General features: G+C 46.4%; 2 protein-coding genes across 2 annotated transcripts in view; one reads left to right on the top strand and one right to left on the bottom strand.

The window, feature by feature from the left end:
* LOC129339137 (semaphorin-6A-like) overlaps positions 1 to 7661 on the top strand; it is a 31285-nt gene extending 23624 nt beyond the window's left edge. Inside the window, exons 11-14 of the mRNA XM_054993743.1 lie at positions 1864 to 2040; positions 5393 to 5533; positions 5644 to 5724; positions 7595 to 7661. Coding sequence (XP_054849718.1) covers positions 1864 to 2040; positions 5393 to 5533; positions 5644 to 5724; positions 7595 to 7661 — 466 coding nt within the window. The remainder of the gene's footprint in view (positions 1 to 1863; positions 2041 to 5392; positions 5534 to 5643; positions 5725 to 7594) is intronic.
* Positions 7662 to 12474: 4813 nt separating this feature from the next.
* Positions 12475 to 18170, bottom strand: part of PLA2G4C (phospholipase A2 group IVC) — a 47861-nt gene continuing 42165 nt past the window's right edge. The window contains exon 20 of the mRNA XM_054992399.1: positions 12475 to 15243. Within this exon, the coding sequence (XP_054848374.1) occupies positions 15083 to 15243 (161 nt within the window). The 3' untranslated portion in view covers positions 12475 to 15082. The remainder of the gene's footprint in view (positions 15244 to 18170) is intronic.

The raw sequence follows: 18170 nt of genomic DNA, 5'->3' as shown, positions 1-18170 counted from the left end.
CCTGCTTCTTTTCATGATCCTAGTCCAAATTTTCCAACAATGTTTGATTCTGTTTCGTCTCCTACTTTTGTGTTCCATTCACCTATGATTATCAGCATATCTTGCTTAGGTATATGATCATTTTCTTCTTAGACACTTGCATAAAAGTTTTCAATTTCTTCCTCCTCTGCATCTCTAGATGCATGGGGCTGTAGAATCTACATGGGACAGTAACTGCAGTGAGGAGGGGAATCAGATGAGATCAAACAATAAGGATGGTAGGATACAACTAGCATTTTCCTTAGAGAAAGGAAGAGGGATTCCCCTCTGATCCTCAAAAAACTACTGGAGATTATAGGCACTGCTGGTGCCAGAGTTTCTGGCGGCTGCGGCCACTTGTATGTGTGCGTGCAGAGTGCGCATGTGCATGTGCCACAGACTGCTCAATGATGTCATCATGCAATGACATCATCATGCAGTGCAGGATGTTTGGGGCGGCGTGCGGAGGCTGCTCCATGCTCCGCACACCGTCCCAGCAGCAGCTTGCAGCTTCTGCACCTAGCTGGGGCGTGTGGGGGCGGACGAGCACGCAGTGGAGCTGGCATGACTGGACTGCAGGTGCTGCTGCAGCCAGCCAGCCCTGTGCCGCTGCCGCTGCTGCAGCCAGCCAGCCCCATGCCGCCGCTGCCACACACCCCAGCCGGGTGCAGAAGCCACAAGCCACTGCTGGGGTGGCACACGGAGGCTGCTCCATGCTCTGTGCTCCGCATGCCACCCCAGCAGCAGCTCGTAGCTCATGGCTTCTGCGCCCGGCTGGGGCATGTGGCGGTGGCGGCACGGGGCTGGTTGGCTGCAGCAGCAGCTGCAGCCCAGTCATGCCAGTTCCACTGCGTGCTCCTCCGCCCCTTCCGGCGCCCTTGCGCCCTGAGGCCACCGCCTACCTGGCCTCAATGGTGGTGCGTGGAGGCTGCTCCGTGCTCCGCACACCATCCCAGCAGCGGCTCGTGGCTTCTGCGCCCGGCTGGCGCGTGTGGCGGTGGGGGCACGGGGCTGGTTGGCTGCAGCAGCAGCTGCAGCCCAGTCACGCCAGCTCCGCTGCATGCTCCTTCACCCCCTCCGGTGCCCTTGCACCCTGAGACCACTGCCTACCTGGCGTCAATGGGCTTGCCAGGCCTGATCATAGGCAAAATACATAAATGCTGTTTGTAACAGGAACTGAATTAATGTAAGACTATGCCAGAGAAGACTCTTCAAAGACAATAAGAAGAAATAATCAGAGATATTTTGCCTTGTCAAGAATACGGAATTCAGCTTTGTCTAGTATCTGGGGAAATACAGTAAACAATTTATGGGCTTTCGGCTATAGACAGATCCGTGGGTTATTTTTTTCACATACATGTCCACATTCATTTGTGCTTGTGCATCTTTATAATCATTCAGTAATATTTCAGGAAACTTCCTCACATTACAAAATATACATTCCCACATTATAAAATATACTTAGCTACATACATGAGCTTGGTGCATTTATAACATATTACGCCATGCAGAGTGCTCTCAGCAAAGTGTGAAATAAGCTATGAAAGGTCCTAGCCCCTTGCTCCTACATTTGGGCTCTCTTCTTTACTTTCCTTCAACATTACAGAACAAGTATAATGTAAAAAAAAAAAACCATTTTGGTCCAGTCTAGAGTTGATTTTTTACTGCTTGAAAATATTTGGTATGAATCTTTTCACCAAGCTTATCTAGAAAACTATGTATATGCATGAATAGCTATATTGCATGTTTATACGGCTGTTGAATAATCATATGCTGTTAGTAGAAAGAATAACAAAGAAAATGATGGGTAACGCAGGGTTTTAAACTGTAATATTGTTAATCCAGGTATCGGATCACCCACATTGCTGTAGATGTTTCTGCTGGAGCCAATGAGGACCGGGTTGTGGTTTTCCTTGGATCTCAAAAGGGAATGATTTTGAAGGTCGTGGACATATCAGGAGAGAATGCTTTCTTAAGTAAAAGTCTTTTTGTGGAGGAGATGGTTGTTTACAATAGTAAAAAGTGAGTATCACTTGTTCTGCATGTATATTTCTTTAAAGCAAAAAAAACCAAATATATCTAAATTCTCAAGTGAAGTGGGGAAAATCATGGGAACTCATTCTGGTTTTTTCAAAAAGAACTATAATTTTTTTTCTGACCTGTTGGATTATAATTGTGTTATGAAAAATACTAATCCAAATGTTAACTCATTTTAACAGATTATTGTGTACGTACCGATTGAATGCAAAATAATAGAGCATAGGAAAGAATCTTACAGTCCTATCTCTTTCCTGTCATCTTAAAACAAATAAGGGTCTGATTAATGAGACACAGCAAGGTGAGTTGGGGGAAACTCTAACCCAACTTGTGTTTAATGTGTGACTATATTCAAGGGCTGGCTGTTTCTCTTACTGTCTCCAGCAGTAAGATGAATGGCCCATCCCTACAGCCCTTTTCAATCTGATGGTGAATTTTCAATGGTGAAAAGCAAGGAACAAAGACTCTTCTCCTGCTCCATGTGTGCACTCAGGATCCTATTCCCACTTCCCTCACCCCACTCGCACACCATTTTGAAGGTAAGTGCAGGTCACACATGAAATATACATTTAGCAGCTCATGTAATCAGACCCTAAGCAACTATCTTAACACATCCTATTGCCAATCCTGATTCTCCAGAAGTCAACAAATGCCAACCAAGAAGCAGCAGAGCTGGTATTGCCTAGGGCCACTTAATGGATGGGCCGTCCCTGGTTGGAATGGTGTGTAGAGATGGGCACGAAGCTAAATATGACCCAAAAAAAACCACGAACCAGGCCGGTTCAGGGTTCGCGAACCTGGGTTCATGGAAGCTCCTTTCCATGCTAGTTCATTGGGTCGTATTTACAGGGGCAGTTTAAATGGCCATTTCCCTAGGGAAATGGTCATTTAAACTGCCCCTTTAAGGGCCCTGCTGCAGCAGGTGCCTTTAAACTATCAGCTGGCAGGCGGCAGGGGGGATCCCCCCTGCTGCCTGCCAGCTGATAGTTTAAAGGCACCTGGCATGGCAGAGCCCTTTAAACTGCACAAACCCCAGCCCCCTACCCCCCACACCCCAGCCCCAGCCCCACACTAACCTTATCCTGCAGTGCAGCGTCCTTCCTCTCTTCCCAGGAGGGGTGGGAAGGTCGTTTTCAGCCTCTCCTGCTGCCCTGGGGGCCTGGAGGGCAATGGAAGAGGCTTAAAACGGCCTTCTTGCCCTTCAAATGGCTGCTGTGGTGGCCATTTGATGGGCAGGGAAGCTGAAAAAGGCTGTGGCACCCATTTGAGGGGCAGGGAGGCTGTTTTTGGCTTCTCTGCCCCTCAAATGGCTGCTGCAGCAGCCATTTGAAGGGCAGGAAGACCATTTTCAGCCTCTTCCGCCATCCTGCAGGCCCTGAGGGCTGTGGAAGAGGCTGGAAATGGCCTTCCTACCCCTCCTGGGAGGAAAGGAAGGACTACGCTGCAGGATAAGGTAAGTGTGGGGCTGGGGGTAGGAGGGCTGGAGTTTGGGCAGTTTAAAGGGCCCTTTAAACTGTAAATGCCCCATCCTCTACCACTGTTAAGGCCATAAAGAGGTATTAAAACCCCATGAACTGGTTCGTAACTGGTCCAGTTCCATGGTTCGTGGTTCGTATTTTTTTTTTGTGCTGTGCCCATGTCTAATGGTGTGTAGAATTTAGGACAATGTCATTTCCCTTGCAAGGAAGATATATAATGTGGGTTTAAAACCATTATCAGGTTATTTTAATTTCCTTTCTTTTTCTTACAGCCTTTTGCCTTCTTTTCTATTATCGTTCTGTCTTCTTACTCTCTCTCCTTGCATCCTCAAGAGAAATATAGTCCTGAGGGTCAGACTACAGAAATTCTAAAAGGGCAGCCTTCTGTACCCAAACCCAATCCCTTTTATATATTGTCAGTGTCAGCTGATGTTTTCTTAATGGTTGTAAATTGTTAGGCAATAATTTCCTAGTAACACATTCTCCCTCATTTTAACATCAGGAGATAGCACTGATGTCACTTTCTTAATTTTTTAAAATTGTTTGTTCATTGAACAAAACTGGATGCCCAGAGACAATCCCTTTTATTGAGCCTATCTTACTATATAAGAGGCAGCCTGTGTTGCTGACGGTTCACATTTTATCCTGGTGCAGGCACAGTGAGTCATTGACAACAGTGCACCTGCACCAGGATAAGCCTGGAGAAGGCATGGTCTTCTCAAGGACTCTGTGGCGCTGCCCTCCCAAGGAGGCCTTTGGAGCTATGGATGTGGCGGGGTGGCCTGATGCACTGGTGTGACCCTCCAGAGGCCCAGAAAGGCCCAGTACAGTGTTGGGAAGGCCTGGTAAGGTGGTGCAAGGCTATGCCAGTACAGCGACTTTCTCTTTTTCTGCAAGGCCTTGGGAGGGGCATGCCGTGTGCCAGGCCTTCCTGCTGCCTCCATGCCCATGAAGATAGTGGTGAGGCCTGGTGTGCTGGTGCGGCCTTTCAGAGGCCTGGAAAGGCCCAGCACGCTGGCTGGAAGTCCCAGTAAGGCGGCGAGAGGGCTGAACCAGCACGGTGGCCTTCTCTGTCACTGCGGAATCTTGGGAAAGCCTTTCTGAGGCGGTTTTCTAGAGCAACCAAGCTAGTTAGTTCTAGAGCAACCAAGATAGCCACTAGCTTGGTTGCTAGTTAAGTAATTATTGTCCACCTTAATCTTCTCCATTAAAATTCCTTTAGAGAAACACATTTTGTATTTTTTCACTGTGTCTTTATTTGAATTAATTCTTTCCTTACTTGAGTGTGTGTGTGTATGTGTGTTCATATTAACTATGGACCTTTTAAAACTCCCTTAATTCCTTTTTAATATTAATAGTAAGTCAAAAGCACCCAGATGGCACATAATACACAATTCTTCTTTCTGGTATTCTTTCTTATTAAAAAGGGGGAGGGACAGATTCCAATGAAACTTTGCATTAAAACGTATGCTTATTTTTGCATATAAATGGCATGTATGTGTATGTGTAAAGTGCTGTCAAGTCACAACTGACGTATGGCAACTCCTGTGGGGGCTTTCGAGGCAAGTGAGAAGCAGAGGTGGTTTGCCAATAAATGGCATAAAGTGATATATAACATCAGTGGAGTAAAACATTGTAACTGAAACAAAAAAATGGGTGAACTAGCAAAGAAAATAGGCATGTCATAAAATGATTGCAATAGATATGTACAATTTTTTTAAAAAAGCTTAGAAATTGAATATGTATTTGTCCCTCATTATATGCTTGTTTTTCTGACCAATGCCTTTAATCATTCTTCTATGAAATAATTCTCATAAACAAGCGTTACAGAACTGATTCTTTTTTTTTTTTCAAATTAGGTGCCAGTATAAAGGATGGAATGACCCAAAAATTATGAGCATGAAGTTGGACAAGCCATCTGATGCCCTTTATGTCGCATTCAGAACCTGTGTGATAAAGGTGCCGCTGGCAAGGTGTCACTTTAATGGCAAATGCAAAAAGTAGGTAGTTCTTAACATCTTTTTCTTTCACTGTTCTTCCGATTCTCAAGATCTCACCAAATACAGATAGTACATGTGAAGAATGACCCATGTGTCTCTCCTCCATTAAGGGCTTGCATAGCTAATCGAGACCCATATTGTGGATGGGTGAAGGAAAGTGAGGAATGCAAATACCTCATACCGGGAGATGGGTAAGTCATCACTGGCATGGGGAACACTCTATGTAGAGTTACTCCAGTCTGAACCCAAGTACACCATGGCTATATTAGGAAAATGATGCCAAGTCACACCAATTCACACCCAAGGTTTTTCTAGTAGCGCATTATATTTTTATATGGAAGGGATGCATGAGGATTTCTGGGGGACATCTCATTCCCCCCTTCCCTCCTTCTCTCCTTCACATCAACCATCCAACCTACCTTTATCTGCTCTGTTGACTTCACCTTTCCCTCCTTCCCTTTTGGAAGCATCTTCCCAGTTGCACAGTGCTAGCCATGGGGCTGGGCCCAGATGCATAATCAGTAGCCTGCAAGGACTTGTTGGGGATTTTATTATTTATTTAATTAATGCATTTCCCATCTTTTCCCACAATGGGGAAAGAAAACATCGTTCTCCCCTCTTCAATTTTATTCTTGCAACAACCCTGTGAGGTAGGTTAGTCTGTGATGAGCCCAAAGTCATCCAGTGAGCTTTCATTACAGAGTTTGGAGCTGAATCTGAGTCTCCTAGATCCTAATCTGAAGCTGTAACCACTATGCTACACAGGCTTTTGTGCAGCTGCTGTTGAACAGTAGTAAACAGCTAGTCTTGCCACTTGTGTGGTAACAAGTTGCAGATTGGTTGCTGCTGGTGAGTCTACCCTCAGAGGCCAAAATAGCCCTAGAAAGGGCCTGCCTCCCCACCCCCTGCTTTTTACTGATAGAAATCAAGGCTTAAAGGCTAGCAGTACTGTTGTCATTGCCTAACAGAAGTCACTGAATGACATTCCATTCCATCCCATGATAGAAGCTACCAGTGTTGCTTCTATCATGGGAAGGGGATAAACTTCCCAATGTGGGTGTGTATTAGAATTCAGATTTTTTTTCTGCAATCCTGAGCTTTTCTACAGAGTATACAACTGTCTTGCCTGTCCATGCCCTCAGGCTCCAGATGTACAGATCCACAGATAGGGCCATGTTGAGAATTAGATATAGTGATTTATTTGCTTACTTTTTGGTCATCCTTTCCCCAAAGAGTTCAAAGTGGCATACAACTGCAGAACCCCTTGCTGTAGTTGGTGTGATGAAGCAAGTGCTGTATAAACTCAGAAAGGAACACTCAGTCTCTCATGCTTGCAGTTGTACAAATTGGCTTCTGTCTGTATATGGGATCCAGCTGGCTTTTGGGCATTATTTCATCCAAATCTCTGCCCTACAGCCCCTGTTTCCCTTAAATTAAATTCCCTGTGACATCATCACGCTGGGGCGCCCCCCCACCCCCTCAGCAAGCCAGCTGTACCGGCACACCGCGGAGCTGGTGGCAGCACGAGTGGCTCAGAGGCTGCCCGCACCGTTCACCTGCCCCGCAGGACAAGGGGCAGCTGGCTTGCCGCGCGCCCCTTGTCCTGGGGAAAGGCAAACGGCGCGGGCGGCCTCCCAGCCACCCGCGCTGCCTTTTGCCTTTCCCCAGGACAAGGGGCGGCAGGCTTGCCGCACGCCCCTTGTCCTGGGGAAAGGCAAACGGCAGCGCGGGTGGCTGGGAGGCTGCCCGTGCCGTTCGCCTTTCCCCAGGCATGCTCCTGAGGCTGGCAGCGCACTTGCGGGGCTGTCAACTGTGCCCGGTGCCCCCTCTTTGGCGTCGCCGGGGGCAGACTACCCCCCTGCCCCCCCCCCCGTTGATCCAGCCCTGCCCATAGTGCCTCAAATAGTTATTTTGGGTGATCAAAGAAGAAGCCTTCGTTTTTTACCAGTTGCAAAGCTGATTGAATCCTGCCCTGTACTCTTTATTGTCGCCCCCAATGTGATAATGCTCTGAGACTAGTAAGTCCAAAAATTCACAGTTATGTTTCTTCCTGTTGTTTAGCCAGGAATTCGAACAGGACGTAGACCATGGCAATTTACAGGATATGGACGACTGTTCAAAAAAGTAAGCACAGCAGTTGTCCCGTTTCTTACTTCCCAACACTGCCACATCTGATTCTCCAGCCTGTCCACACTGTGTTGCTATGGGATGTATGTTGTATTGGAAAGATTCAGTTGTCTTATCAGCAACATAAATATGAATGTGATTCATTCTGCAACCACCAAGAGAAGGCTTGTTCATTGTTCCTCCTGTGATGGTGAGAGAGGGATGGTGACTGCAGTCTAGGTGGTTCCACTGGAAGATGAGAAAATGCAACAAAACTTTTAAACTAAAATTAAATCAGTAGGTTGTCCAAGGAGGAAGGAATAAACTGAAAGGAAATCACACATTTCAAAATTGATTTTGGCTATTCAGAGGCTTAAAAATCCATATTGTACAATGTGAGTATATGAAGATTCATATCTTTGGAGGAGAATATAGAAAACTGTAAACAATTAAAAATGTTCAGAGAAGATGAACTGAGTTCAAGGGAAAGGTTTCTTCAAAAAATACAATTCTCACTACCTGATGAATGTATGAAAGTACTCCCCTTTAAGCTGCAAGCTCAGCCATGAAATCTTATTAAAAATATGTGTGTAATCTACTAGGAAGCTCATCAGCAAGCCAGAGCTCAGTGGCAGATCATATACTTTGCATACAGAAGGTTTTGAGTTCAATCCACAAGGAGTAGGTAGCAAGTAATTATAAAACCTTCCAGCACTACTTTTCAATCCTGCAATGGCCCAGACAATCACCGGGTTGGATCCAGTTTTCACTCAATCTCGCCCAACTCCCCTCCTTATTACAGCCTCCATCCCTCATGGCTTTTGTCTATGTAGGTTTCACAATTCCCAGGATAGATTTTTTTCTTGGTCAAAGGCAACCCACATCTCTTCTTTATCAGCAGAAAAGCTGGTTGGTTCCAACCCGTTATTTGCCCCACGGGGAAAACTTCACATGGACTGGACTCTCTCCCTTCCCTTCCTACATGTGTTCATGTGAATAACAGCTTGAGCTGCTTCCATTCCCTTCTACGGGGCTTGTTCAAACATGGAGCTTCCTTCTAGGATAGTGCTGAAGAATGTAAGCAAAAGAGTCTATGAATATAAAAGCCGCTGACGTGGGTGTTTTGTGTCTATTTCCCCTCTTTATCAGTAGACATGTTTTTAGCAATTTTGTTCAATCAAATGTTCAACATTTTGTTCAAATGTTGAATGTACAGCTGTGGGGAAGTAACCGTTTTCAAGCTATTTGAGCTGTTAGAAGCCCTAAGCCCTCATCACTCATAGATATATACTGGGAAACTAGTTGTATGGAAACAGGACTTTTAAAATTCCTCTTTGAAGCAGAGGGAGCATGGTCCCAGTTTGTATCTTCCAAAATTGTCATAAACATATTCATGTCCTGATAATTAACCTTTTGGGGAAAGTTTGAGGTTTAAAAAACAGCACTTATTGAATATCTCTTGGAGGAGCGTCCTCCTTAGGAGGATGTTCTCAAGAGGGTTCTACGCCCTCCTTAGCTGCTTCCATAGGCTTTGTCATTCAGATAAATTGAACTCTTAATAAGTTTAGGAAAGTCCTTTCACAAAAAACAGGATCAGTATAATGAGATAATAGATTTCAATAAAAAGAACAACAAAACTTGCAAGTACAAAATATATTCAATGATCCCCAGAAGGCACAGTACTTATTTTGAAGATAAATGGGTCAAGGAATGATCAGAGCCTGGATGGGAAGAACAGCTGGAAAGCCCATACAAGCTGCATTGAGCAGAGGCAGAGAAATGCAATAAAAATGGACATGATAGAAATAAAATAAATATTTTTAAATTAGAAAGATATAATTCAAGATATATAAGAATTCTGACACAGACTCCTCCTGGCCAAATATTGATTTTATAAACCCTAACCGACTGCTGTGGGAAAACAATCCTGATTGCGAACAGACATGAAATGGGGAGGGGGAGGTTCCTGAGTGTTGGGTATGAATGGATAAATGCAGCAAAATGCATGCAGAACAGGTATCTTGCTGTGCATTTTCACCTGTCACAGAGCAGAGGGTCTTGTGGGGGCCAGTCCAATCAAGGCATTCCCTTCCAGGAGCCCTCTAGCCCCACAAACACACCCATTTCCCTCCTGCGTCTTCAGTCCTGGAGCTGGTAAGGGTCTTATACTGGCTGCCACAACTCTGGTTTGAGAGTTCAACTAAGGGGAGCCTGGAATACTTCTCCTTCCCTTCACCCTTCCAAGCAGCACCACTTTATTGCGGAAGGCATTGCCAGATAACTGGTTGCGCAAGAGATGTTGAGAACCTCAGCAGAGTAAGCAAACTGTTGTATTTAACAGGATGGGCAACCACCAAACAAGTAGACAGAAAAAGAGCACTTGCAACCAACAAATTTAAGAGGAGATACTTTTCAACAAGCAGGGCAAAATTAACACATAAAGGAAACACAATAAGAAAACAAAAACGTTTCCTAACATGGCTAACTCACTGGTCCCTACAATACCAGGCCATTCCTGGTCCCAACCCCACCCTCCCAGGGTGAGGGATCCCCTCCTGCTGGTAGCTGTTTATCTGCCTCACAGCTCCAGAGAGAAAAACACCTTCTTCCTCCATGGAGGGCCTTATATTATTTCTTCCATGACCCAGCCTCCTTGGTGCTGACTGGCCTTCCTTTCCCCTCCATTTTTCTTTGGGCCAATCCTAAAACACAGAAGTAACTTGGGAAATCTAGGCCTGTGGGTGAATTGACAGTCATCCCTATTGGAAATTTACTCTTGGCCTCAGGTTCCCTTGAGGCCTACAGGCCCAGAATCATGACATCACTAGATACTGATTTTCAGCAAATGTATTTCCAAAGTAGTTTACTAACATATCAAGTAGGGTTGTCAGCTCCAGGATAGGAAATTCCTGGAGATTTGGGGGTGGAGCCTGGGGAATAGAGTTGCCAGGTCCTTCTATCCTCCAGGCAGGAGGGTTGGGACCTGGTACTTACCTTTCAGTACCCAGGTTTGAATCCTCACCCTCACGCGCATGTGCACATGCTCCAGCGGTGGTGTGATGGCATCACTTCCGGAAGAGACATCAGCATACCAAGTGCACGGCGACATCACTTCTGCAAGTGACATCATTGTGCCAGCCATGGGAGCACGCCCGCACTCTGCATGGCTCAGATTCAGCTGGTTTAGTGCCTAAATTGGCCCCAAATGGAGTGTGGGCATGCTCCCACAGTGGCCCTGATGGGTGCCGGTGGCAGGCAAGCTCCAGGACTTTGCCCCCTCCCACCGAGCACTGGGTGATTGGCTGATGAGGGGGCAAATCCCCGGGAATCTGCCTACCACCAGCAAGCACCTGGGAACCCTATTGGAGAGGGTGGAGTTTGGGGAAGGGAGGGAACTCTGTGTGGTATAATGCCATAGAATCCACCCTCCAAAGCAGCCATTTTCTCCAGGGGAACTGATCTCTATGGCCTGGAGGCTGGCAATCCTAATTCCAAGCTATTTTGCTTAGGATCAAAGCTTTGGTGTGATCATCTCAGAGGGAAAGCTGGTTGGACCCTATGTATTGGTAAATCTGAAAATCTTTCCCTACTTTTGAATTATGAAAGTAAATGTTAAATTGAAATATTTTTTAAAAATGTCCTCTGAAAAATTCCTTCTCAAAGTCTCAGAAAAAGTCTGTTTCCTAAAACATAATATTTCAAAGAGGAGAAAAGACCATCAGTTCCACATTATTCAGACTATGATCTCATGATTTTACATCTAAGCATCTCAAATCCACCCTCAAATCTTACTTCATACTTCATACCTTAGGTGAGGCATAACCATTGTTTTCCATTAGGAAAAGTAGGAATGATCCTCTGTGACCACACAAAAAGGTTATGCTGGTGATTATGGGACCTACATAGGGTTGCCAGGCATCTTACCTTCCCAGTGGGTGCATGGGGGGACCCAGCATGTCTTTGAGTGCACACTCCTGGGGGGAGAGGGGTCATGTGATCACATCACCTCCAGGAAATGACACCATTGCACAGAAGCTGGGAACACTCCTACACTTCACAGCGGGATGATTTGGATCCCAAATGTGCCTGGTTTGGCCCTTCGGGGACCAAAATCAGTCCGCTGTGAAACACAGGAGCACTCCTGGCCCCTGCACAATAACTTCACTCCTGGGAGTGATGTCACAATGCCCTAGGAATGCACCCGGGAGGCCTACTCCGCCCCTTCCCTCTACCTTCTAGGTGAGTGGTGGTGGGTGGAGGATGGAAGCTGGGGATCCCCTGCCTCCACTAGGAGACTTGGGATACCTAGACCTACATGAGCAAAAGCCATGTGGAACTGAAGCTGTAGTAAGGAGAACTAGATCTCGCCCAATGCATTTAGAAAAGATGGCTGAATAGAGGCTGTTTGTATATGTATGGCCATTTCCACATGGCTTACCTTGTTCTGGAAAACAGCGAAATCTTGCACGAAATCGCGCGAGAAGATGCTGTTATCGCACGAAAAGACACGATAACAGCGTCTTCTCACAAGATTTCGTGCAAGATTTCGCTATTTTCCGGAACAAGGTAAGCCGTGTGGAAATGGCCCTTGTATGGAGAGGATGGTGGTGATGGAAAGTACAATATCAGGAATTAACTAAAATAAGCAGGGAGTTTAATTGTGTCAGACTGCTTGATGCTAAAGTGAAATCCCACCTATCCAAAAGAATATTCTGTTGGTTAGTAAGAGTAACCCCCGGGCTGAAATTACTTTTACTGGCCTTCCATGTTTTTGCCTAGCAGAACTTCAGAACCTGTTTCCCAAGAATCCTTGAGTCAGGAATCAGACAAAAAGGAAAAGTTATAAATGCTTTTACTAAATAAAAAACAATGCTAAATACAATATTTGTAATGTTAACATATTTCAAAGAAAGTAATAGATAACATGATTAAGTAAATATTGTCTTACGGAGAGGGAAAGGAGATGGATTAAATATCTCATCATTCAACTCAGCAGCTGATAAACAGGCATGCTTATATTAAGGAAATAGAATTCCTAGATTTAAGAGGATTAATTAAGATAAAGAGATATCAGAGTAATCTGGCTAGAATTCATAATTACCTCAACAGCAGCTATTTAAAATGGATCAAATGACTAACTTATCATTTTCTCTGGCTTCTCTCATAAGGACAAAACCTCCTTCCACAATATAAATGTTTATCTCATCTGTTTGTAACTGGTTCAAATCAGTTTTATGGTATGATTATACCAATTCTCAATTGACATATAGATTGATACTGATAATGCACCAAACTGATCACCCTCTAGGTGTCACTATTGTTCTTGGCACAAGTCTAAGCTTTTCCACTCTCACATCAAGTTCTGTGCTTTATGCTCAACATGGTCGTTTCAAAAAACTTCTCTCTTGCTTTGTATCTTTGCTTGCCAAATAACTATTTCTCTGACCAAAGTGTACTTTGAAATACTCCATTTTCAGTCAGTGACAGAGGAAAGGTCTATATTCCATTGGACCCAGCAATGTATGATAAACGACCATGGCATATGAAAATGGTGGCTATTACACTGCAAGGCACAATTGTGGATCTTTCAATATAGGTAACATCCTGCTGAGCTTCTGTTTGGTGTTCAATTGTTTAGAGAGTCTGAATCTAGTGCCCCACTTACCCAACAACTGATTGGCAGAATTCTAATATTTTGAAGGAACTAAGGGCCAAACTAGATGTTATGGGAACCATGGATGTGACCTGTGGCCACCATGTTAGAGAAGAACTCTCCCTGGTGTGACGAGGGCAAGTGGTCTTGTCCTTCCCTTGTGCCTTTTCAAATATTGAAATATCTGTTGAGCTACTGTTTCTGCATCTGAAAAAACACAGGGAAGGAAACAATATTGCCTGGTCTCACAGTCGAAACACACGAGATGAAATACCTAGGTTCAACTCGTGTTCTCTTACCTAAAGGTTTGTTGGGAAGTGTAGGCGCGTCCTTGCTGCTTAAAGTTTAGCATTTACAGAGCAGCAGGGAGAAGTGCAGGTGTCCTTGCAGCTTAAAGTTTAGCATTTACAGAGCAGCAGAGAGGGATGTGTGGGGGTCCTTGCAGCTTAAAGTCTCCCGGTGCAGCCAGGCATCGCTCTGCAGGGCCAGGCCGGGTGAGGAGAAGGGAAAATGCCATGAGAGTGGGAGGAAAGGTGCCCCACGCCTGCACTTCCCTCCTCGCTGCTCTGTAAATGCTAAACTTTAAGCTGCAAGGATGCCTGCACTGTAAGTGCTAAACTTTAAGCTGCAAGGATGCCTGCACTGTAAATGCTAAACTTTAAGCTGCAAGGACGCCTACACTTCCTGGCAAACCTTTAGGTAAGAGAACACGAGTTGAATCTAGGTATTTTGTCTCATGTGTTCTGACTCTCACTGCACCACAAGCCCGATCAGGATCAGGCTTTCACAGCACTTATAAATGGCCAAATTCTTCTCTAAAATGGTGTTAGCAGCCATGGGTCAGACTTGTGGCCATTGTAAGATCTAGTTTTCCTCTCAACTTACAACCCTAGCTATTAGATCTCATGGGAGAATCACTCATCGGGGCTAGTTTGCACATGTGAGTTCCACATCCACTTTGAAAATACATGCTAAAGGTTGTTTCCACACGCATAGTGCCCCAAGCTAGACTGAGGTAATTGATTTTGAGATAAGGAACTTCCAAAGTGGTTTCATAACATTTCAGATCTGTGCCTGCTTAGCATCATAGCCAGCATCCCTCACATATTTCAAACCTGTCAAGTTCCCTCTCCCTGTCTAACAGTGGAAAAAATCTGCAAAAAATCCTGCCTTAGTATCAGAATTCCTCAGGATTCTATCACATTTCAATGATGGGATTATCATTTCATTTTTAAAAAGCCACAAATGTTAATGAGTATGTATATTTTTCTCTTAAGAATATGGATAGTTGCTCCTTGCAGGAACCTTCTTCTGCTCTTATTCATGAAGAAAACTTATCCTTCATATCGCTAAGAGGTTCTTCGTCTAACACCTAGATGCAAGTAACATCTTCTGCACTGTAAGGTACATAGTGACTGATGGTCTTTCTGATCCAAACTAAAGGGTATAAAGTCAATGAAATGGAATGGAACAGAGAGCCCAGTTCACGCTGTGCTCCATTGTGTATATTTTACATATAGCATGGCATATGAGTGTCCCTGTGACAATTCTTGAACCAGATGTCAAAGATATGGCTTGCAATAATTTCCTATTTTTATATTTTCCAGACTCTTTGATCATGAAACTTGCTTTTGACTATGATTGTTTAACGCATGCTTAACACTTAACCATACAAATGATGATTGGAAGTATGCTTAAGTTTTTTAAAAAAAACACGAAACAAAGCCACACACACACACACCATTGTACAAACCAGCTTTTAAGCAATGGTTAAAATGGAAGCTATTTGCTTAAGCACGCTGTGATCCCACAGTACGCTTGATCTCTTCCACAATCTTTTGTCGAACATTGATGACATTCTTCTTTGCTGCAAGGATGAGCTTTTCAATTTCCTCACGGGTATAGTTCCTCTTGAAGGTGGAAAACTGATCCCTGTATTCTGCAATTTTTTCTGAAAATGAGAATGTAAAGTGATGCAGGATTGTTGTGGATCTCTCTTGGTCAGCTGTCCTTAATACATATTTACATGGAACTTAATCTTAGGTGTTCCCACTGTGGAAGTAGCTATAGGTGGGGTGGAGTTGAGTGAGGAACCTGCTACACACCCAGCCCTATGCTCTCTGCTGTCCTAGCTCCTCTGCCACAGTGGGACAGAAACACTGTGGAGACGACAGTATCCTGCTGCCCCCCCCCCAATCGCCTGGCAGCCCCCTATTCCCCACTTCACAACTGTGGCACAGTGCTAAAAGCACCTTGGTTCAGCTGGGAAAACAACAATAAGCACCCTAAAGGGCTGAAAGTGGGCAAGGGAAAGTGAAGCTTAGCTCTGCCACTTTGAAGGTGGAGCTCTGCACCACTCCTTCTACCCTGGAGTGACCTCAGGTATGGCTTTCACATTGATGCCCTTACTTGTAACCACCTATGTTGGAACAAAGGAGGCTTTTCTTTGCTCTGAATTAAAGGGGAAAGGAGCACATGTGACATGTTCAGAATGTCATGTGGAGGCTTCCAAAAGAGGGAGGGATATGCCACTGGCCACATGGGGCAAAATCCCCATGTGGAAACCACCTGAAACTAAACTTGCAATTTCTCTTTTCATAGAAGTCATTATCTTGCATGAGTTCAGAATTCTAGCACTGCACTGTTCAAATGACTACAATGAGCTCCAAAAGAAAAAAAAAAGTAAAAATGTTTAGGGATCATCTGAAGGAGGGGCAATGCACAAGGGAAAGTGCACTTGGGGAAGCACTGAAAGAAACACATTATGGGAAGTACTGGAAAGGGAGGAAGAAATATAATTGCTGCCTTTTAACTATCATTTTTAATCATTTTTACTGTATTGCAATTCGTGATACTAATCCACCTTGGACATTTATGAGAGGACACAAAATAATTTAAATAAATGAATAAGCAAATAAATAAATGGTGAGCTGTATATATCACCAAATCTGACTTTGACCCATAACATCTTATATTATCAAGTATAGGTTTAAATGCTGTTGTGGCTGTCTGTAGGATTTACTTAATCTAGACCAGTCCGGTACCACTCATCAAACCAATTACAGCATGCCAACAGGGTCTTGTTGTTTGACAACCTGACCAATTTTTTGCATTATCAGGCTGGTTTGCTTCTTGAACCATGATGGTGCAGAGAAGGAGCTAGATAATTGAAACAGATAGGGTTGGGTCCTGCCAGCTTTTTCATAGAATCCACCCCAGTTACTACAGCCTCCATCCCACAGCTTTTGTCCATGCAGGTCCTCTAATCTCCAGCATAGCCCTTTTGAGTGGTCAAAGGGGACTCCTCCTTTTTTCAACAGCAGAAACTTCAATAATCATCTGAGTGGTCCTGCTTGCTCTCTAAAGCTACCAAGAGTATGATCACTTCAGCAGAATGAAAGGAAAGAAAACAGGAGGTTTATAGTGATACCAACAGGCTGAAGTCTGCTTGGTTGTTTGCAAAGAGAGATGAAAGAGAGAGAGAGAGAGAGAGAGAAAGAAAGAACAAACGAACAAACAAACAAACAAACGAACTACAGGGAGAGATAATGAGGTTTAACAGTAGGAAGAATTTATTAGGAAAAAAAGCAGAAACCTGATAACCTGTTAACAAGATGTCCGGGGACGAGCCTCCCCTCCCTCCTCGCCGCCGCCCCCCCCCCGCCTCCAGGGGCCCCACAACTCACCTAGCCGGGGCAGGCGCGGCGGCGGACGGGCGCGGCCGCGGCAGCCGGCCCGGCGGCCGGGCGAAGCGCTGTCGCGGCGCCGCGGAGGAGGCGGCGGCGGCCGCAACCCGGGCGGGAGGAAGCGACCCGGGGGAAGCAAACCGGCAGGCTGGGCGGCCGCCGGAGCGGACGCCTCCAGGGCAGACGGCCCCAATGCGGTGGCGGCGGCGACGGCAGAGGCGAGGCGGCGCAGCCGCGAGGCCCGTGCTTGCGAGGCCGAGCCTCGCCCGGGGCCGCGAGGCAGCGAGGGGGTGGGAACCGGCCCCGGCGTCGGCAGGCGATAGGCCGGCCCGCCCGCCCACCAGGGAGACGGGGGAAGGGCGCCCAATGGCAGCTGGGAGGCGGGAGGCAGGAGCACCAGGCTTCCCACCCCGGAAAGGCTGGAGGCAGGTGTTGCTGCCGGCATTGGGACAGATAATGAGCCTCACCTGGGGCGCTGGCGATTGGGGAGCGGGGCGGGGCTGCCCCTAGCGAGGGAGGGGATAAAAGGGGTCAGAGGCTCCCTGGCCGGGGAGGAGAAACAGGGAGGCTGTCCTGAGGGAAGGACCATCCCTGGGCCCAGAGGCTGTGCTTACCTGTTGCCAGACACGGTTTAACAGCCCTGGGGCCATCTGAGGCCAATCAAAAGGGAAGCTGAGACCCCTGGAGCCAGCAGACAGGCCGCCTGCCCGGCCTAGGTAGCAGCGGGACAACCCCCCCGGACCCGCCGGCTGCGCTGACCGCACCCCCGCCACAACGGACCCGACGGACGCGGCGCCCCCTGCTGACGGAGAAACTCACAACGTGGTGGAGAATGCAGGCCTTCGACCGCTAGTGAAGCGCCTCCCCTACCTACCCACGCCTGCGGGGTGGGCCAGCAGCCGGTCTTTCCTCCGTCCGCCAATGTTTCCGGGACCCACCACCACACCGCCTACACCCCCAACAGCTATGGACCAGGGAGGAGGAGGCGGAGGGGCACCGCCTGCCAACCCCAGCGGCTCGTTTGACTTTGCCCAGTTCGGGCAGTGGATGGCCGAGCAACAGGGGCGCCTGTTGCGCGACATAACCTCGCAGCAGACGGAGCAGCAGGGGCGGATTCTGCAAGACATCGTGGCCCAACAGCGCGACGCCCAGGCAGCCCTCCTCCGGGATGTCTGCCGCACCTTAAGGGACG

The sequence above is a fragment of the Eublepharis macularius genome, chromosome 12 (genome assembly GCF_028583425.1).
Source record: "Eublepharis macularius isolate TG4126 chromosome 12, MPM_Emac_v1.0, whole genome shotgun sequence".
Lineage (NCBI taxonomy): Eukaryota > Metazoa > Chordata > Lepidosauria > Squamata > Eublepharidae > Eublepharis > Eublepharis macularius.
The sequence above is the reverse complement of the archived record's forward strand: the minus strand, read 5'-3'. Positions and strand labels throughout refer to the sequence as shown.